The sequence below is a fragment of the Petaurus breviceps genome, unplaced genomic scaffold (genome assembly GCF_028583685.1).
Source record: "Petaurus breviceps papuanus isolate PSGF00001 unplaced genomic scaffold, PetGlider_PUasm1.0 90654, whole genome shotgun sequence".
Classification (NCBI taxonomy): domain Eukaryota; kingdom Metazoa; phylum Chordata; class Mammalia; order Diprotodontia; family Petauridae; genus Petaurus; species Petaurus breviceps.
The window spans coordinates 4387862-4410161 of record NW_027187301.1 but is presented as its reverse complement, the minus strand read 5'-3'; the positions used below and the strand labels follow the sequence as shown (position 1 = coordinate 4410161).

Here is a 22300-nt window from a genome sequence, read left to right as displayed (position 1 = left end):
TTAGATTTGCATTCCCATTACAATGTCACAATCACATTCACTTATTGATGAATAGTGTCTGTCTTCTCTAGCTGCTCCCCACCTGCCCCTCTGGGCTGTAGGTCCTACAAAGGGCAGAAATATAGTTACTGGGATGTATCCTTCATCGCTGCATTTGGAGGGATGAAATGTGTTGTTAAAACTATATTAAAGCAAGAATGGAAACCAGCACATTCTAATTTTGCTTCAGTCATTGACTTGCTTGCCTCTCTTTGCTGTGGTGTCTTCATTAGGAAGAGATACTACACTGCTTCAGAGGAATTCTGTGAGGAATTATGGGGTCACCCTTGATTGGGAGGGAAAAGGAGGGGCTAATGATTCATTGTCTAGATTACCCAGAACAATTTGCTTCTTTCTCTGCCTACTCTTTGGCTATTTTTTTCATTATAATTTAATTCATACAATCTAATATTTTATAGTTTACAAAGTACTTTTCCCGGTGTGGTGTAATGAATAGAGGGCTAGGTTTGGAGTCAGGACCAAACCTAGGTTCAAATTTTGCCTTTGATACATGCTAGCTTTGTGACCATGGGCAAGCTTCTTAACCTGTTTCCTTTTTTGTAAAAATGAAGATATTAATATGTGTAGTAGCTACCTCATTGTAAAAAATATAAATTACTTTGTAAATGTCAGCACTCATATCTATTGTTATCATGATCCCCGTTTTGTAGCTGGGTGAACTGACCATTGGAGCAGCTGGTCTTTTGATTCCATGTCTAGCCATCTCCTCTCTGTACCTTTTTTGTGTTAGCCAAAAGAAGGTATAGAGAGATGAGAAAAAGCCACTCAGTTTGATAGAAAAAGTGGTTGAAGATATATCAGTTAAAATGGTTATAAGAACTGTCTCTAGCTTTCAGTTATCTGTGTCCTCATGTCATGATAGATGAACAAGAGTTGGTTTCATTTTACGAATTAGAAGCATATTGGGTTTACTATGACTTGTTGGCTTTGTGCTATGAATAAATGTTTACTTCAAAGATAGCAAAATTTGGTTGTTGAATTCTGGGCTCTAAAGAGTTTCATATTTCTTTAAAATGCTGAAAGAATTTTACCTGTCATGAATCTTAGAATGTTGGACCTAGAGTGAATTTTAGAGATCATTCAGTGCAACCTGCATTATTTTCTAGATTGAAGAAACTCTGGCTTTGTACCTAATTTTGATGTGTTGTTGACTGAGACTAGACCCTGCCTTTGGTCATAATCCCAAACTTCTGCCTCCATCTCTCAGTGCTCTAACATGATCGCTAGCTTCATGCCCATCTCTGTCTCCTTTTCCTTCTGTCTCCGAGTAGGAGTTGGCTTTGTTGCCTTGCTGTGACAGGCTATATAGTTGGATATTAGAGATTATGCTGGTCTAGGGCCTTTCGGAAGGTCCTCCACCACACAGGCTACCAGGGCACTGCATTATCTCTGTCTACTGCAACAATTTAGACCTTTTCAAATTCCCTGGGCCCTATATCCCTGACCTGTGACCTCCTAAGGGCTATTTGTTCTACCACTGATGTGCCAAAGGCCAGGGCCAAGATCCCACCAGTGTGAGGAGCTTATGTAGGCTTCTGCCTCTCCAATCTCATCCCTTTCCAAGCATCCAGAGACCCCTGGCCCTCTTCTTATAGAACTGTGGGATAGAGGGAGGAGCTCAATTGTGTTTCTCTTTGGCCTCCTTGATAATCGTTCCATCTAGTACCCTTACTATTAATAATATCTAGCATTTATACAGTACTTTAAGGTTTGCAAAGTGCTTTACAAACATTATCTCATTTTATCCATGCAACAGCTGGGAGGTTGGTGCTATTATTATGCACATTTAATAGATGAGGAGTAAATTGAGGCAGACAGAACTTAAGTAACTTGACCAGGATCACACAGCTTGTGTTGTAAGTGTCTGAGGTAGCATTTGTATTCATGTCTTCCTGACTCCAGGTCAAGCCATCTGCCTACTGTCCCACCCAGCTGCTGGAACATTTGTGGGAGATCTGGGCTTCCGTGTGACCTTTCACATTGCCACATTGACTGGAGTTCTCCAGAATCATATAGCCTGTAACTAGACCATCAGCTTGTTGTAAAAAGAGCTAGACTGATAGAAAAAAGAAGTTCTCTTTATCTAACAAAACAAAAAGCAAGGTCTAAAAAGATATTCTCTGCCCATACTGCATGGGCTGGAAGTGACAGTGGCCTGAAAAGTTGGCTTAAACGTTAAGAGATTCTGCACTGGCAAAGATGTCAGAAGCTTTCTCTTTGAATGGAAATAGGCTCTCTGGGAATTTCTTTGAACTTAGTCTTGTGTATGTGTGTGTGTGTGTGTGTTTTCTTTCTCATGTGTTATTTTAAAGCTTCAAAGGATTTGAATCCCGCTCTCCCTCAGAGCTCCAGGTAAACCTGAAGATGTTCACTCTTCCCTTGGATCTAACAAAAACCCATTAATCCAAATTTAATGTAATTTTCCATGAAATACTTGTGAAAAGGACTTCGTGTCCATCCACCCATGCATTTCTTTGTTAGGAGAGGGGCTAATTTGGTACCATTTACAATGATCCTCATTTCCCCAGTAGGGCACATCCTCTGATCAGGCAGGAGAAGCAGTCAGAAAGCCCATAATCTCCATGAAGATACTTTACTATGTATAACCCAAATAAACAGCTGATTCCAAGTCTTTTGAAACTTGGGGGCTTAGGAGCCGGCCACTCCTTTGAAGATATCCGGCATCTCAGGGTGCACCACTGAACATCATTTCCTGCTGAGGTATTCCCCATTGATGTACTCTCTGCTTTTCTCCTTTGTACTGCGGAAAGAATAGGGCAAGAGTCGAAAAAAACTCATTTGAAAGGAAGAAAAACAAAACAAAAATAAAAATTTTTCTTCTGTGCAAAGTCGCCTTGACCTATTATAGCACTAAATAGAAAACTGTTGATGGACCTAAAAGCTTTTGCCATTCGCAAGTGATTAAGAGCTTACTTATATCCGTTCTCTTTTCCAGCTAAACATATCTCTTTCAACCTTACCTGGTTATGCCAGATCCACGGTCCAAGCTGTCAGGTAAGTAAAACATTTAAAAACTAGCTTAAGAATCAGCCCCCAGAGATAGGAGAAGACATATCCCTTAACCCACCCCTTTGTGGAGGTGGGAGGCCCATAAGGATTACACATTGCATATGTTCTTAGACTTTTTCAATTTATTAACCCTGAATTTTTTTCCTTTCCAAAAAATACTATTTGTTATATTGGATGGCTCTATGGGAGGGGGAGGAAGAAGGATACTGGGGGTAATTATAATGATATAAGAAATAGAAGCCATTAACACAAACATTTTTTGGCTTTTTGGAGGGGGGAAGATAGGACAGTTGGGGCTAAGTGACTTGCCCAAGGCTGCATGGCTAGTAAATGGTAAGTGTGTGAAGCCAGATTTGAACTCAGGTCCTCCTGACTCCAGGGCTGGTGCTCTGTTCATTGTGCCATCTAGCCACCCCAACAGAAACATTTTTAAAAAATCAATTTCCAGAAAGAGGGAGGGAAGAACCATAGGCCAACCCGTGGTCCAGTCACTTATGGTTATGTCTCTACATTTTCTCTCTGTGAAACAAAAACAATGAATTTTTGGCAATCCCAATCATCCTTAAATGGCAATGGCAAAGAATTGCTTTTGGGGTCCCTGTTAAATCTGTGAAATGTCCCTTTGTCTCCAGGGATTCTGGTGCTGTGGTCGTCTCGCTGCAGACCACTTTCTCCTTGGCATCAAATGTGACGGTGTTTGACTTGACAGAGAGAGTACAGAAATATACTAGCACCTGCACATCCCCGGTGGAGACCTGCCAATTCCTGAAGTCTCTGGGAAGGCTCTTTAGAGGTAAGTGTGAGACTTTGACCCCTGAGTAAGTCTCTGCCCACTCATTTCGATGCCACAGCTGTTTATTAAACATCTACTATGTGTAAGGCAGTGTACTGAGTACTAGGGATGCCAGAATGGAGTAGTAGATAGACCCTACAGTAGCTTCAAGCTGGGTGGTGCAGTGGATAGAACGCTGGGCCTGGAACCGGGAAAGACCCGAGTTCAAATGTAGCCTCAGACACTTCCTAACTGTGTGACCATAACCAAGTCATTTAACTTGTGTGTGTCTTAGTTTCTTTCTTAAAATGATGGTAATAATAGCACCTCCCTCCCAGGGTTGTTATGAGGATGAAATACGATATTTGTAAAGCTACCATGCCCAGCACGTAGTAGGTACTCTATAAATGTTAGCTCTTATTTTTTTAATGCTTTATTAACTTCTGATTTACATCATTCGTTTCCGCCAGATTTTGAGTTACAAATTTTCTCCCCATTTTTCCCCTACCCACTGCCCCAAAATAGCAGTCCCACAGGATATCCCCTCCTCCAATCTGCTCTCTCCCATATTTTCTCCCATACCCCTTTCGACTTTTCCAGTGGATCTCTATGCCCCAGTGCCTGTATATCTTATTTCCCAATTACCTGTAAGATGGTATTAATAATAGTATATATATATATATATATATATATATATATATATATACACAGATATATATACATAAATATATTTGAATATTTTATTTTAAAACTTTCAATTCCAGATTCATTCCCTTCCTTCCTTTCACCCACCCTTACTGGGAAGATAAGCAGTTCAGTATAGGTTGTACGTGTGTGGCTAATGCAAAACAATAACGTAGTAGATATATTGTAAAAGACTGACTATATTTCCCTTCCTCCTATCCCACCTCCCACTTGTTCTATTCTCTACTTTGATCCCATCCCTTTTCAAAAGTGGGTGCTTTCAACCTCCCCCCCCAGCCTGCCCTCTCTTCCATCATCCCCCCTCTCATCCCCTTCCCCCCCTATTCTCCTGGAGGGTGAGATCCCCTATTTAGTGTGTATTTCCCTCCCTCCTCAAGCCAGATTCAATGGGAATAAGGTTGTCCCATTCCCTTTTGCCTTCCTATTCTTCCCCTCCATTGTAACCATTTTCCCTTGCCTCTTCTGTATGAGATAGTCTAATGTTAACTCTCATTCTTGTTATTATGATGGAGCTTACAATATATTAGAAGGAGCTAAGAGCAAAGTACAGATAACTGTAATCAAATTCCAATAAGGGAAGGATTTAGAGAATCATGAGGCTTCTCTGAACTGATGCCAATTGAGGTACATAGATCCAGGAAAACACTGTGGAAGTCGAAAGAGCAACACTAACAGAAGAAACAGGAAACTGAATTCTAGGTCACTCTACTGACTAAACGTGTACCTGAAGAAGGGAAGAGAAAATTCATCTCCTTCCCTTTGTTGCAAAGGTGGGGAGACCATGGATGTGTCAGGTTCAGTAGACATTTTGGTTGCTTTTTCTGAATTTCTTTTTTCTCTTTCTTTTTCATCACTTGTGACAAGGGTAAGGAAAGACATAGGAATAGATTTGGAAGTAAAACTAATATAAAAAATAAAAATTAAATTAAAAAAATTATACTAAGGTAAAGACAGACTTTTATCTCTGAGTTATGGAATGAAATAAATTCCAGAATAGTGTTCCCAACCCCTCCATCCCCACTCAGATAAAAGAGACTTATTCCCATGACTTGCTTCTAAATGTTCAAAGTGGTTTTTGTTCTGTTTGCTGTACCACAGAATTGGAGTGAGCTAAGGGGATGAAAACCACCCCTTTATCTTCCCATCTGGTTCCCAGATGCAGGAGATAAATTATGGGAATCAGCCTTCAGTGGTCCATATGTTAGTAGTTCTGGAAAATCTCAAGTGGGTTGGCTGGTATCTGACTCCTGAGTCTGCAAAGGTTCCTTATTTGTGGACCTGGGGAACTGGTTAAGTTCTGGGACAAAGAAAGATGATTTGGCTCATTTGGACACCGGGAAGGCACAAACACTTTTCCAAATTGAGCACTGATGACATTAAGCCTGACTGGGAGTGAGTAAGACTCAGACCTCATTTTGTGTTCTAACTTTAGAGGACAGAGATGACACTTATTTTTACTCTGCTTGCCAGGGATTAGAAAGTTAACCTTTGGAAAAAAAAATTGGTTTTCTTTCCTGAATTTGCTAATGGTGGTTACATTGCAAGTGGCTCTCTTCCTCTCGTTTTTTTTTTTATTAGCGCAATGGCTGGTACATAGTAGGTTCTTAAGAAATGTTTGTTGATTGAATGACTGATTATATAATGTCTCGTTCATTCATGCCTTGCAAAGAAAGTCCCCAGATATTTGTATCTGTGAGAACTTACCCCACTGAGATAGTTTGATACAGAAGAGAGAACATGGTCTCTGTAGTTAGAAGACCTCCATTCAAATTCTACTTCTAATGTTTGTGATCTATGTGACCTTAGGCCAATTACTTGACCTTCCTGGGTCACATTTTCCTCATCTGTAAAACGAGGATGTTGGACTAGAAGCGTCTAAGTTTTCTTTCAGCTCTAAATCTGTGTTCCTTCCTCTGCTTCCTTAACAATCTCTACTTTTCTCAAGTACTCTTGACAATAGGGCATTTCTTTCCCTCAGCACGATATTCAAAAGCTTACCTTCCAGGGAATCGCAGCTTTTCCTTGGACCAAAGTCTCGTGCCCCAGGAAAGCCCTTGTGTCATTGTCCAGACTTTGCTTTATCTTTGGTTTTGTCTTCTGGACATTCTACACATGCCCTTTTGTACATCCTTATCTGCCTGTTGTTTCTCCTAATAGAATGTAGGCTCCCTGAAGGCAGGGACTAATTTTTCTGTTTTGAATTTAAAATCCTTTACAAGCTAGCTGTCTCCAACTTATTTTTCTAGGTTTGTTGTGTATTTTCCTCTCCTTTATCCACTCTTCCTTTGTAAAATATAAATAAGGTAGCTATATCCTGAATAGTATTATGAGTCCCCTGAAGTGGTTACCTGTATTTAAATTCACACTATTAATTATGTAATTAAGTAAAAATGTGGTTCTAGCCCAATGGAAACATGCAGAGGAAACTCAAATAAGACCACTTCAGTACATTCACAGGTGATTTTGTGCACACTATGAATATTATGAAGCTATTAGGTTATTATCTTGTCAACTGGGGGCTCCTAAGGACCCAACGTTGGTCTCTGGTGGTTCTTACCCATGGTTCCATCTTGCTAAGTCTTCTGCTTCCTTTGCCTCATCTGCCTCCCACACACAGACCCTATGGCTCATCCCCACAACAAAGGCCACACAGGTTTTTCTGCTTGGCATATCCTGAACCTGCCCCCCTGGCTGAGATTTGATAGGATACAGCTCTTTGACTATTGCTTGTTGACTAGTGGGTGACTGTACCTGGGAAAGATCATGGAGATTGCACACCTATCAAAAAGTCATCAGTAAAAAGTTGGTTTCCACTTAATTCCACAGGATATTTTCTTGTTTGTATTTTTCTTGTCTCCCTTCTTTGCTCCACTGACAAACCAGATTTCTCTTTTTCCCACGTGACTGTACATGCCAGCATATGACAGTGTTAAGGACATTAATGCAGGATATGAAATACTTCCTCATGAGCTGCATTAAGAGGCAAACTAGAAAGAATCCATTTCTTTTTACAGAAAATATTTGGTCACATCTCCTAACTCTGAATGGCTGGTAAATGAGCCCCCACCGGAGTGTGTGGAGAGCAACTGGTCATGGTTTATCCCATAAGGCTGGAAGAGAGAGGATTGAAAACTTCTTCCAAAGGATATTTATGCCTGGCTATTTAGACTAGCAATCATATAGGCGTGTTCCCTCCCTGGTGCCAGCTCCATGGTGTTTGTGTGCAAAGATTTTTTTTCCTCCACTTAATGTAGCCTTTTCCAAATAAACAAAGGAAATTCCATCACACACACACACACACACACACACACACACACACATTCTGACTTAGAAATAAAACTTCCACTGATAAAGACAGGAAATTCAGAGTTAAGACCCAAAACCGTGTCCTAAATTCACCCTTCTTATGACCAGGACCAACATCCTGGTTCTGAGTTCTTTTCTCTGGATTCAGAAAAAGCATTGGTTTGTTTTTTTTTTTTCAGATATCACACAAAGTGTGAGGCTATGGTCTTTAATTTGACAGTTTACATTAATTTAATTCAACAAACATTTATTAAGTTCTTTCAGTGAGGGTGCAATAGATAGAGATCTGGCCTTGGGGTCAGAAAGACCTGGGTTCAAGCCCCGCCTCAGATTTACTGTCTGACCCAGCCCTTATTGCTCTGGGACAATTCCTTAGGATCTGTCATAAGCTGAAGAGTAGGTGCCAGGCTGTAGGAAGGAATCTAGAAGAAGAAGGTTAGGCATCTGGAATTCCCCCGAGTCCATTCCCCCCAGCCCCTGCCCTACCCAGATGTATGTGGCACCGTGCTAAGCACCAGAAATATGCAGATGAAAGATGCTATAGCCCTAACTTTTGTGGAACTTGTGACCTAAGAGAGTGGACATGTGCACAAATATAATGCAAAGTAAAATGTGATCACGGCAAAGGAGAGGTCAAGAAAAAAGGAAATCGGGGAAGTTTAAGGAAAGGAAGCTACTACTGTTCGGTCATTTCAGTCGTGTCTGACTCTTCGTGACCCCATTTGGGGTCTCAGGAAAGACACTAGAGTGGTTTGCCATTTCCTTCTTCAGCACATTTTTAAAGATAAGGAAACTGAGGCAGAGTTAAGTGACTTTCCCAGGGTCACACAGCTATTAAGTTTCTGAGGCTGGATTTGAATATACAACAACTCTGAGAGGTAAGTGCTATTATTATTATGCCCATTTTACAAATGAGTTAACTGAGGTAGAGGTTAAGTTAAGGTTACATCCAAGGACCTAGAGGGCCTTAAGGCCACAGGTTCCCCACCCTTGGGTTAGAGACTAATTGGGAAGCTGGCGGAAGAGTTCAGATGAGAGAGGATGAGGGCCTGAACTAGGATGTAGTCATGTGGATAGAGAGAATAATAATAACTCACACTTTTGTTCCTCAGACACAACGCTCCATCTTCCAGCTTTGCATTGGCTGTCCCGCATGCCCAGAATGCTCTCCTTCCTCACTTGCACCTCATGGCCTCCTTCAATAAACAGTTCAGATCCTCCTTTCTACAAGAAGTCTTTCTTGCCCCATCCCCCTTTGGTGTCATTTAAATCACTTCCCACTCTTTGTGATCCCCTTTGGGGTTTTCTTGGCAAAGATACTGGACTGGTTTGCCATTTCCTTCTGCAGCTGAGGAAACTGAGGCAGACAGGGTTGAGTGACTTGCCCAGGGTCACACAAGCTGAGGCCAGATTTGAACTCAAGAAGATGAGTCTTCCTGATTCCAAGCCCAGTGCTCTATCCACGACACCATCTAGCTGACCTCTGTTGCCTTCATAAAGCAAGAAGGTCAAGTGGAGATATTCAGTAGGAATTTTGAATGATGGGACCCCAGCTCGGGGTGGGAGGAGGATTTGACATGAAGTCATGAATTTAAAAAGATCATTAAAATCATAAGAGTGAATGGGGTCACGAATAGAGAGAGCATAGAAAAAGAACTAAGGAGAGAGCCTTGGAAGGCACCCGATATTTAAGGGGTAGGAGGAAGAGCCCATAAAGGAGTAGAAAAACAGTCAGAGAAATAGAGTAAGGACCAGTAGAATAAGATATAATTCTCTTTGTAAAAGGCCCCACTAAGTACCACCCACTCTCAATAATTCAAAATGACTGTTGAACCAGCCTTCCCTAGACTGTATGGAGGGCAATTAATGATGGCTAATCCCAGAAGGCTTCCAGAGGTTATTGAAGACTTACTCCAAAGAATGTTTGGCCACTACTGTTTAGACTAGTAACAATAAAGGCCCATTCACCTCCTTAGTGCCATTTCCAGAGTAGAGGTTTTTTTCATCCCTTAGCACAAAGTTTTCTAAATAAACAAAGGAAGTTCTTTTATATATACACATATGGTCTTCTAATGTAGCACACCACCTTCCATTGATAAAGACAGGAAATTGCTTCTATAATGCCTTTTAATTATAATAAAAAGATGGTTCAAGTCAACAATGTTGAGAGTTGCCCAGGGTCTCAAAGAAGTCTGTTGGATGCAAGAGAAACCAGATGGTGGCTCAAGTGTGGCCAAATCTTTGAAAGGAGGCAACAGGTCTGAAACAAAGTATTGTTTTCTTTTTGGAGATAGGCAAAGCATCATATTGATGCCTGTGGCTAACTGCTAGCATCCTTTCTTCATGGCCACCACTTGTGACTTGTGGCTATAGTCTTTTTTTAAAAACAAATTAGTTATTTACTTTTAGTTTACAACATTCAGTTCCACAATCCCTTGAGTTTCAAATTCCCCCCGACCCCCCCAGTACCCCCCCCCCCCACCCCTCCCCCCCTCCCCCCCCCCCCCCGCCATGGCAGCATGCAAGCAAATATAGGATCTACAAATACCTTCACATTAAACATTAGTCATGTTGTAAAGAAGAATTATAACCAATGAAATGAACAGTGAGAAAGAAGGGACAAAACAAAACACGAGAGAGAGAGAGAGAGAGACAGCAAGTAGTTGGCTTCAATCTGCATTCAGACTCTGTAGTTCTTTCTCTGGATGTGGAGAGCCCTTTCCATCATGAGTCTTTTGGAGTTGTCTTCTAACCTTGCATTGCTGAGAGGATTGTGGCTATAGTCTTGAAAAATTATATCATTGCCCCTTCCTCCAGTCTAGCAGTCCTCATGATATTCATGACAGCCACACATCCAAAGGCCAGCCTTCCTGAGTGCCCTAAATCAGCATTTCTTTACAGGCAGTGAAGATGAACAGAGCAACAAAAAGGTAGACAGTTATAGATGGTTACAGAATATTTAGACTCGAGCTTAAGAGGTAAGCCTGACAGAGATCCCTTGTTCTAGGTCCCTCTGTCCAATCAGCCAGGTCTAATCTCTTCCTATTGCCAAGGCCCCATGCTTTGGTTCCCTGGGAGTTCAGTATTCTTGCTTTTTGATCGGAGCTCAGCTTCCCTCGCTCTTGATGCCTGAGAATTCTGTATCTCATCTGAGTCCTAATCATCTGACTTTCTCTTTTTCTTTAATTGCCATGAAAATCTGGGTTCTCTTTGATCTTATTCTTTTCTAACCGAAGAAGAACTTGTTTTAGACACTTTGGGGCGAGGCAGAGGCATCCCTTTACCCACAAACAAATGAACCAGCAGCCATCTAGCACATAGGCACAGAAGACATTGTGTAATTTCAATAGACATAGTATTCAGGTCCCTGCATGCATTGGGGTGGGGGAAGAATGGAGAGAGAGTCTATTATACTATTCTCTCCTTACCCAGAACCTTTAGATTCTGTGTATATTTTCTGAAGACAAATACTTGTGTGCTCTTAATTTAGTGAAAGGAGGGACCAGCAGAAGGAAATGTTAGTGGGAGACCAGTGGGTCAGATGGGCAGTTTGAAGAGAATGTTGAGCTCCCTAATTATTCTTTTATCTTAAAAAATATTTATTACTGTTCTTTCTTTCTTTTTCTATCACTGGCACTTCCCAATGATTCTCTCTTTCCCCCATAGAACCCTCTCTCCTAACAAATGAGTACAATCAAGCAAAACAAATCAGCTTATTGACCATGTCTGAAAATGTATTCTTCATTCAACACCTGTGGTTCACCATCTCTCTGCTAGGAGTTAGAAGGCATGGGTCACCATCAGTACTCTGAAGTAATGTTTGGGCAGTGTAATAACCCGAGTTCCAAAGTCTTTCAACATTGTTTTCTTTTACATGATTGTAGTCATTGTATAAATCGTTCCCCTGATTTCAAACATTTCAACAGACCATACGAATCTTCCCATCCTCAATGACTTCTGAAAACTGCTCACAAATAAATATGAGGTTCTCACATGATACATGAGGCTACTTTAAATCAAAGCTAATAACCCTTAAAATGATGATGCTTTAAAGGTCTCTTTGCCCCACTGACACCTTGTTTTTCTTTTGTCAGCTGGTAGCTTATGTAAAAAGAAAAGTCCGGAATGTGACAAAGAGACCTCCATCTGCACCGATTTGGAAGGTGTTGCCCTATGTCAATGCAAGGCTGGGTATTTCCACTTTAACAAGATGGATCATTCCTGCCGAGGTACAGTTCTTGACCCAAGCAGATTGGGTGGGAGGGAGTTCTGGGTAATGTTTCCATGATGATTAAAACACTTTCTTTGGGAAATTTGGATATCTGCGTATCTCTGCCTTAGGGATAATTATTAAGAACTCCCGGTTATCAGTCCTGCTGTTTGTGCTGATGTAAGAGTGATGTATATTGTCTTGTTGCATTAATGATATTACATATCACTGGTGTCCACTGTGTCTTCTGACCAAGGGAAGGGGAAAAACGGGAGACTATAAGGAATATCTCTGGCTAAAAAGATGGGTCACTTGTTTTGAAGGTTGGACAAAATCAGGGCTGGATTTAGTTTGTTTAAAATGATGGAAGCAAAAAAAATCCAAGTCATTGTTTTAATTCACACAGCTGTCAGGCCATTTATTTTATTCATGTCCTTTACCCAATTGTAAAATGTGAGTTTTGGCCTATTCTGTTAAGGGAGTGAATGAATGAATTTTTTTAAAATTAAGTACTTATATGTACTTGGCTCTAAATAAATAGATTTTATATAAAGATTTCTTGAAGGGTAGATCAGCAAAAATTTAATTCCACCAAAAAAAATTAATTCAACCAAGATTGAGAAAAGCATTGATTTGAAGTGAACATTGATCTCTGGGAGAAGGATAGCTCTCTAATACTGATAATAGTGTTAATACTGGGAGTCACTGTGGTATAGAAGATAAAGAGACAAGTGGCCTTGGTGTCATGGAGAGCTGCATTTAGTACCGCTGACAGTTGTTTGCCCTGTAACCCTGAGCAAGGCACTTAACAACTCAGCACTCCCAGGCAACACGAATTGCAGCATCATTGCTAATCTGCATTGGGACAGGGAGTTCATCACTAGGAATTCCCTTCATCAATGAAATCACAGGTTAGGACAAAAAATAGATTAATTTTTTTAAAAAATAAAAAGATAACTTTCATACATTGCATTAAGATTTTCAAAGTCTTTTGTTCCCCTTGTCTTATTGTTCTTTTCAACAGTCCTGTAAAGTATCATCAGCCATGTTTTATAGGTTAGGAAATTTAGACTGAGAGAGATTCAGTGATTTGCCAAGGGTCCTACACTAAGTAACTATCAGAAGGGGAACCCACATTCACCTAACTCCAAGCTCAGCGTGTTTTCCACTCTGCCCTGTTTCTTCACTATCCACGTGGCTCCCGGTCTGTCTGCCTTACTCCAGTATCAAACTGTTCATTGTCCCGTGGATGTTTCCGTGATGATCATAGAATAGTAACTTCAGAAGCTGTCCAGTCCAGGTCCTCTGGTTAAAAAAAAAATGAAATAAAACAAACAAAAAACACATAATAAGTAGCAAAGTTGGGATTTGAACCCTGTTACTCAGACTTCAAAAGCCAGTAGCCCTTCTGCTGTACCACACTGCTTCTTCTATCAGGATCATCTCCAGTTGTCCTGATCTGTATCTGGCCCACTGGACCCAGATGGCCAGAGGAGAGAATGAAGCTGGTGACTTCTCACAGCCCTGCCTCACTTAAATCCAACTCACTTATATGTCATGGCATCTTCTTCCTGATGTCATGGGTCTCTTTGAGAACAACAGACAAACAATAACAGCAACTGCCTTTCCTATAGGGTATCATACCAAGATAAACCTAGGCCCAGAAGACCTTAAAAACTTTAAGACAGATAAAAGGTTGGCCAGAGCAAGAGAAAATAGTTGCCTTTGTAAGAGTTACAATGTCAATTACATTCCTTTTTGGAGGGCAATTGGGGTTAAGTGACTTGCCCAAGGTCACACAGCTAGTTTTTGTGTTAAGTGTCTGGGGTCAGATTTGAACTCAGGTCCTCCTGGCTCCAGGGATGGTGCTCTATTCACTGAACCAACTAGCCACCCCAGAAGATTATTTGGACATGAAGGTGTTACTTAGAGAACCCAAGAGAATCAACTGAAAAAAATCGTGAAACTATTAACAACTTTAGCCCTGATTAATTGAACCAATTCTTCAGTGAAATCATGAGTTCAGTTCCTGACATTCCTTTCTTTGCAATTACCAAGGACTTGTAAAAATTTCAAAAGTAGCATGAATGGCAACTCATTGTGCTTAGTTTAAAAAAAAAGTTCATGATGGCGTAGGACAGTTTTCTCTGCTGAAGTAAACATTCTTGTGTTGACATAAAATCCAAATTAAAAAAAGATAGTGGTGAAAGGTGTTATCAGAAATTTATCTATAAAAAGTGTAGTATTCCCTTTCTGAGGGCTTATTGGATTTGGAGTGTTTCGATATATTCCAGAGCCATCCTGAGATCACTTTAGCTCTTCAGGAAAGGCAGCTGTGTATGTGGTCCTTGTTATGTTTGTATGTAGAGCCCTCTTTAAATGCTAGAAATCATCTTTTCCTTCCAAGGCTAGAATACTAAGGAATGTATTTTGGTTAGGGCACAATTGAATGATAGAGGGGCAGACCAGCTGGATCCAGTGATGGACTAGGAGTCAGGAAGACCTGATGTGAATTCAGCCTCCAAAGATTATTTATTGTATGACCCTGGACAAAGTCACTTGACCTTTCTCAGTCCCACTTTCCTCATCTGTAAAATGGGGGTGGTCATGGCTCTCGTCTCATTCTTAGTAGACCCTAAAGCCTGCTATAATAGATTCTAGTTATTATTATGTGAGAGGTGTAGCTGGTTTGTGATGGCTTCCAGTGTCAGCCCAGACTCTGCTTTGGAGCACCTATGGGCATTATATTTCCCACCAGACCCCCAGCTACATAAAAAGACCTATACAAATTGTGGGAGGGAAGAGAAGGAGAGAGCGAAGGTGTTCTGCTGATGACAGGCAGGCAGTCCTTCCTATTGCTGGTTCGTCTAACTTAATAAAAAAGTATTTCCTATGCCATCTAGAAAGGTTAGTTTGTCCAACAAGGTCTGTGTTGTGCCCTGTTTCAGAGGGTAAGTTGACTTCTACTGAAACCCCTCTGCCTGCTGAGAGATTCCAGCCAGCCAGAGGAAATGAGGAGGAAGGACTGACCTCCCACTCCTCAGGGAAGGCAGGAGCAGGGCAAGATCTGAACATACTTGGTTCCGTGAATAGTATACATTAAGTGTCTTTGACAGTACCACTAACCTATTCTAGCTTTGATCGCCATCAGCCATAGCCATTTTCTTCCATCTTAAAATCGGCCCTTCTCAAATCTCACCAATCAGATGCTGGCCAAGGAAATAACAGAGCAGTCAAATAATTACCAGGATTATAAAAGGCAGGAGCAGGCAACTTTGCAGAAATATGAAGGCTGGGAGGCATCCTGGGGAAGAGAGGCCTTATATAAAACCTCCACCAACTTCTTGTCATGCTGCCAAGGCAATTGATGCGTCCCTTGAGCAACATTTCAGTCTATAGTTATTAAATCTGCAGTCATCCTTTGATAATAGTGTTCACTAATGGAATGCCAAATTCAGAGCTGCAGCAGCCCAGACCTGGGAAGAGACTTTCAGCCATGCTTTGGGCGGATTTATAGTGACACCTTCTGGCCATCTGGGTTAAAAAATCACAGGCATCTCCAAAGCATCTTCTTGAGGATCTGGGATCAGAGATTGTTCCAAAGGGACAGTCAAAAGCCTTCCCCAATCATGAAGATTTAAAATAAGGTGTTTAAGTGTTTTAGAAGTTTCACTTAAGGGGTGGCTAGGTGGTGCAGTGAATAGAGCGCCGGCCCTGGAGTCAAGAGCAACTGAGTTCAAATGCGACCTCAGACATTTAACAGTTACTAGCCGTGTGACCTTTGGCAAGTCACTTAACCCTAATAACCTTGCATTTCCCCCTCCAAAAGGCCAAATATATAAATAAAGCAAAAACAGTTTCACTTAAAACTAAAGTGCAGATTTCTCCAATTCTGCATGATCCTTGTCCTTGATTTTCTTTGCTGAGTTTTCCAATAATTGCTCTAGGTTTGGATTTTTTTTTAAAAGCAACAGACAGTCATCCTCCTTTATACTATGTGATCCATCCCACCCACTCCCACCTCCTTTTGGGTCCCCATACTTAGACATGCCTCTGTTCCACAGTTTAAGAAAAGGACTCATTTTTTTATCATATATCCATTCAACATCAATTCCCGGAGTATATCATAGGGATGGATTTGAAGTAAAAAGAATTGGGTTCAGACCCCAGCTCTGTCACATTAGAACTTGGACGAGTCTCTTAATCTGAGCCTCAGTTTCCTCATCTGTAAAATGAGGACGTCAGACTTCTCAGGTTTAATTCTTCCAGCTCTAACTCCATGATTTCATAGTAGTCTCATGATAGAACACAGATGACCACCTGGGAAATGGAATCTATAAGGAAAAGATCACAGGATTTGCTGTTGTTGTTGTTAACTTGTTTCAGTCCTATTTGACTATTCATGACACAATTTAGGGTTTTCTTAGCAAAAATGCTGCAGTGGTTTGTCATTTCCTTCTCCAGTTCATTTTACAGATGAGGAAACTGAGGCAAACAAGGTTAAATGACTTTCCCAGGGTCACACAGCTAGTAAGTGTCTGAGACCAGATTTGAACTCAGGAAGATGAGTTTTCCTGACTCTGGGCCCAGCATTTTAGCTACTGTGTCACCAGTAGCCCTCTGAAGGCCTATAGGACAAAGGTAAAGGATTTCATCAGAGAAAGAGAAAACAATTGCCTTTGTAAGAGGAGAAATTAGGTAAGGAGGCTTAAGAAAAACTTCCTGGCAGTTATAGTTAAGATCGATAAGTTGAAGAGATGGAAAAATGTACTTCCCTCTCTTTTTGCAGAGGTGGGATGGATAGTATGGATAAGGAACATCCATATACAATCAGACCTAATCGTTTCATTGCCAAGTTTTGCTGACCTTTTTTTTAAGTAAATTTTAAAATGTATTTTAAACCTAAATACAAAACAAGAAAAGAAAAAAAACCTCATTGTCATGTACACAGCAGATCGTAAAACAGGATTCAATAGAAAACATTAAATTTCCTTTTCAAGCAAACTCTATATAATAAATACCACATGTTGTTTTCAAAGCTGCCCAGCTTTTCTTTGCTTCCTTATAGATTTTCTTTTGTTGTCTGCTGTGTACTTTTAACCTTAACATACACATAGATATTAATAAACATACACATATGTACTCATACACACATATATGTAAGCCCATACTATGTTTATTTCCACTTGTCATCTGTGGATGTAAAGGTGGATAGCATCTTTCTTCATAAGTCCAAGTCTTTTCATGTTTTTCTATATCAACCAGTTCATTATTTCCTGCACCAAAGCAATATTCTAACCCAATCACATCCTATCTGAGAGATTGTTTATGAAATTTTTTCCCAATTTTCTATATTCCTTCTATTCTTGGCTACATAGGCTTTATTTATACAATAAAATTTTAATTTAAAATAATTGAAGTTATACATTTTATACTTCAACAATGTTCTCACCTTAAGCCTGATACTGCTGAATCTGTGTTCTTTACATCTTTTTTCTCTGGTTTCTTTGAAGTTCCTGACCTTTTGTTCTTTCAAATTAACTTTGTTATTATTTTTCTAGCCCAGCAAGATAAATTTTTAGTAATTTAATTGGTATGGCATTGAATCAATAGATTGGTTAGGTAAAATTGTAATTTTAAAAATTATATTGGCTTTATCTTCCCATGAACAATAAATATTACTTCAATTATTTAGATCTGACTTTATTTGTATATAAAGTATTTTATATTTATGTTTATATGGTTCCTGTGTCTTTTTTGGCAGATATAAGCTCAGGTACTTTATACTATTTAGGTATTTAAAATGATTTAAAATAATATTGAATAAAATTGCAGACACACAGTTTAGTTTTCCAATCTTTTCTCTTTTGATTAAAGTTATTTTAGCTTTAACTTTGTCTGGGATAATGATTACTACCCCTGACTTTGTTTACATAATAAATTCTACTCTTGCCCTTCATTTTATCTCTCATTTTTATAGTGTTTCCTGAAAGCAACATGTTGTTGAATTCAAATTTTTAATTTGCTACCAGTTTCCATTTTATGGGTAAATTAATCCCATTTATATTCTAAGCTATAATTACTTGTTATGTATTTTCTTCTTTGCTATTTTTCCTCTCTATCCTTCTCATCCTGTTTGTCCTACCCCTTCTCACTCCTTTGCTTTACTTCTACCTGCTACCTCCTATTCCTTAACCTACCCACTGCTCTGAGAGTTCCTCCCTTATCCTCTCCACCACACTTTTCCCTTGCCCTCTTATTTCTTTCTGAGTTCAGAAGACTTTTAAACCCTTCTAGATTATATATATATACATTGTTCCCCCTTGAGCCCATTCCTGATGAAAGTTTCCAGCACTATCTGCCTTTCCCCCTACTAGTTTCTTCTGTATCAGTTTTTCCTTTTATGCCTTATTTGTATGAGATAATTACTCCTTTTTATTTCTCCCTAAACAGTTTTATTTTTTTAGCATCATCCCATCATACTCAGCTCAGCCCAAGCTTTTCTTTCAAACTACCCAAATAATGATGACAGTCATAAGAGTACTGCTAATATTTTCACATATAAGAAGTAAGCACTTTGACTTTATTTGACCCTTATAATTGGTCTTTAAGGTTACTTTATATTTCTCCTTGATGCTAGAAAACCTGAGAGAATAACTAAAAAAAAAATTTTTTTTTTAAGCAATCGGGGCTAAATAACTTGCTCAAGGTTACACTGCCAGTTATTTCTGGGTGTGGTGCTAAGTATCTGAGCCCGGATTTTATCCCCAGGTCATCCTGACACTGGGGCCGGTATTCTTACTCGCTGAGCCACCTGGCCACCCCTAAGCAATTGGGGTTAAGTAACTTGCTCAAGGTTACATGGCCAGGTGTTTCTGGGTGGGTGCTAAGTGCCTGAGCCCGGATTTGATCCCCAGGTCATCCCGACACTGGAGCCGGTGCTTTTACTTGCTGTGCTACCTGGCCACCCCTGAGAATAACTAAAAATTTAGTGAAACAATTAGCAATTTTAGCAAAGTTCCAGAATATAAAATAAACCTGCATAAATTATCAACATTTCTATATATCACTGACAAAACCCATCAGGAAGAGATAGAGAAATTCCATCTAAAATAACTACAAATAAGTTAAATATTTTATTATAAAAATAAAATTTAAAATTAATATTTTATTATTTAAAATAAAATTGCCACAAAATACTTTTTGCACAAATATAGATCTGGACAATTAGAGAAATATTAATTGCTCATGGGTAGGTGAAGCCTATATAATAAAAATCACAATATTCCCTAAATTAATTAATTTATTTAATGCTATATCAATCAAACTACCAAAGAACTATTTTATAGAGCTAGAAAAAAGGACAAAATTCATCTGGAGAAATAAAAGGCCAAGTATATCAAGAAAATCAATTTTTAAAAAGTAAAGGAAGTCAGCTTAGCAGTACCAGATCTCAAACAATACTAAAAAGTGGTAATCACCAAAAAAATCTACTACTAGATAAGAAATAGAGTTGTTGAGCAGTGTAATAGATTAGGTATACAATATTCAGAAGGAAATGATCACAGTAACTTAATGTTTGATAAACCCAAAGATCCATGTTATTGGGGTAAGAACACCTTATTTGACAAAAACAGCTAGGAAAACTGGGAAACAGTCTGGCAGAAAATAAGTGTAGACCAACATTTCACACTAAATACCAAAATAAGGTCAAAATAGGCATTTGAGTTTGACATAGTGATAACATAAACAAATTAGGGGGACGCAGATAAAAATTACCTAGCAGATATATGGATAAGGGAAAAGTTTATGACCAAAGAGAAGATAGAGAGGCTCACAGGAGGTAAAATAGAAAAATTTGGTTACATGAAATTAAAAGATTTTTGTGCAAATGAAAACAAGTGCAGCCAAAATTAGAATCCAGGAGAAAATTTTTATTGTAAGTTTCTAGTAAGGGTCTCATTTCTCAAATGTATAAAGAATGAAGTCAAATTTATGAAAAATAAGAACTATTCACTAATTGATAAATGGTCAAAGGATGTGAACAGACAGTTTTTAGATGTCAAAACTATCAATAACCATATGAAAAATGCTCTAAATCACTAATGAAAAAATAAAACAGCTCTGAGATACCACCTCACACCTATCAGAAATGACAAATGCTGGAGAAGATGTAGAAAAATAGGTACACTAGTATACTGTTGGTGGAGTTGTGAACTGGTTCAACCATTTTGGAGAATAAATACACACATATACACATATACACGTGTGTGTGTATATTTGTATATATGTGTGTGTATCTATATACATATACATGTGTATATATGTGTATGTATATAAATATATGCCCAAACAGTTATAAAATTGTACATATACTTTGACCAGCAATACCTCTACTAGGTGTGTATCCCATAGAGATCAAAAGGAAAAGGACCTATTTGTACAAAAAAATATATAGCAGCTCTTTGTGGTGGAAAAGAATTGAAAATTGAAGGAATGCCCATTAGTTGGGGAATGGCTGAACAAACTGTGGTATATGATTATGATAGAATACTATTGTGCTGTAAGAAATGATGAATGGGGTGGCTTCAAAAAAACCTGGTAAGACTTACATGAGTAGATGCAAAGTGAAATGAATAGAACCAGGAGCACATTGCACACAATAACAGCAATATTGTAACTATAGTTAACTGTAAAAGACTTAACTATTCTGATCAATACAACAATCCATGACAATTCCAAAGGAATCATGATGAAAAAAAATGCTATCCATCTCCAGAGAGAGAACTGATGAATCCTGAGTGCTGATTGAAGCATATTTTTTCGACTTTATTTTTCTTGCTTTAAAAAATAGCGTAGCGAATGGGAAAATGTTCTATATGACTTCATATGTATAACAGGTATTATATTTCTTGCCTTTTCAGTGGGTGAGGGAAAGGGGTAGAGGGAGTAAGGGAATTTGGAACTGAAAAGAAAAAAGAAAGAAGACATAAAAAATAGCTGCCATCTGTTCCTCTACTACATAGTGGTTTTAAAAATCATCTCTACTGGTGATTCCCTCCAGTTGTCTATATGCATACCTGTGATTTATTTTTCTTTAGATCAGAACATTTCCTTTTTTATTGTTATTGTTATAGTAATACTATTTTATTGAATATGTACTAAGTCCCGAGTGCTCTGGCAACGAAGTGCTTTATAAATTAAAAAAAAAAAATCTAGAAGTGAAAAAAAATGAAAGTTGTGTAAAAACAAAGCAAAAGATAGCAGAAATTTTTTTTAAAAGAAAAATTTTTTAAACTCAATGGGGAGCCACATAGAGTCACAGTAATAAGTTCATCTCAAAACCCCTTTGGTCCCAAAGGGTCTATGATATTCTTGGGAACCTTCAGTCATAGAATGTTGTATTATGCTCTGGTTTAGGCAAATAGTAATGAATAAATGAATAATATAACATTTTTAAGTTCTTACTGTGTGTCAAACAGTAAGCTAAGTGCTTGGGATGCAAATTTGAATAAGGGAGACAGCCTACATTGCCGAAGAACCTATTATATTTTAATGGAAAAAGATAACAGATAAAAGGGAGCTAGAAAAGAAGGGGTTTAGATATGACTAAGAACTGGCATCATGACCTGGTTCTGGGGAAGAGGTAATGCTCGTGTGTTCCTATCAGTGCTCTCTACCAAGGACCCAACTGTAGAATCCGGGTGGTTCTAAAGGGAAAGGGCTGAGGACTCTGGCCAGAGTGGTGGTGATCTGCTGCTCATGGATTGTTTCCTCCTTTTTCAGCTTGTGAAGATGGATACAGACTTGAAAATGAAACCTGCATGAGGTAGGCTCAAAACTCCCTCTTGGATTTTGTTAGATGTGTTTCTTCAGAACATTCCTTAGATTATGGTTGCCCAAGCTAATCCTCCAAGATCTAAACTAATTTCTCTTTGTTAACTTGTAGTTGCCCATTTGGTCTTGGTGGTCTCAACTGTGGAAACCGTAAGTTTGTGAAATTCTTTATTTCCTTTCTGGTGAGCTAGACCATGGTATTTATGTTGGATGCTTGACCATAGCTAGACCAAAAGTAGGAAGTTACCAATGATCTAAGTAAGTACTTTGATTTTTTTCAGTGAAGACATTTTTTTTTTTTTTACAATAGCCTGTTTTCACTGTCTCAAATGGTAAGCTTGTATGTTATTTATCCAAGGAAGGGCATTTACTTAGTCAAC

General features: G+C 39.0%; 1 protein-coding gene across 1 annotated transcript in view; it reads left to right on the top strand.

Annotated features, from left to right (window-relative positions):
• HEG1 (heart development protein with EGF like domains 1) overlaps positions 1-22300 on the top strand; it is a 127591-nt gene that overhangs the window by 79887 nt on the left and 25404 nt on the right. Inside the window, exons 11-15 of the mRNA XM_069064972.1 lie at positions 3017-3075; positions 3723-3883; positions 11968-12102; positions 21870-21912; positions 22033-22070. Coding sequence (XP_068921073.1) covers positions 3017-3075; positions 3723-3883; positions 11968-12102; positions 21870-21912; positions 22033-22070 — 436 coding nt within the window. The remainder of the gene's footprint in view (positions 1-3016; positions 3076-3722; positions 3884-11967; positions 12103-21869; positions 21913-22032; positions 22071-22300) is intronic.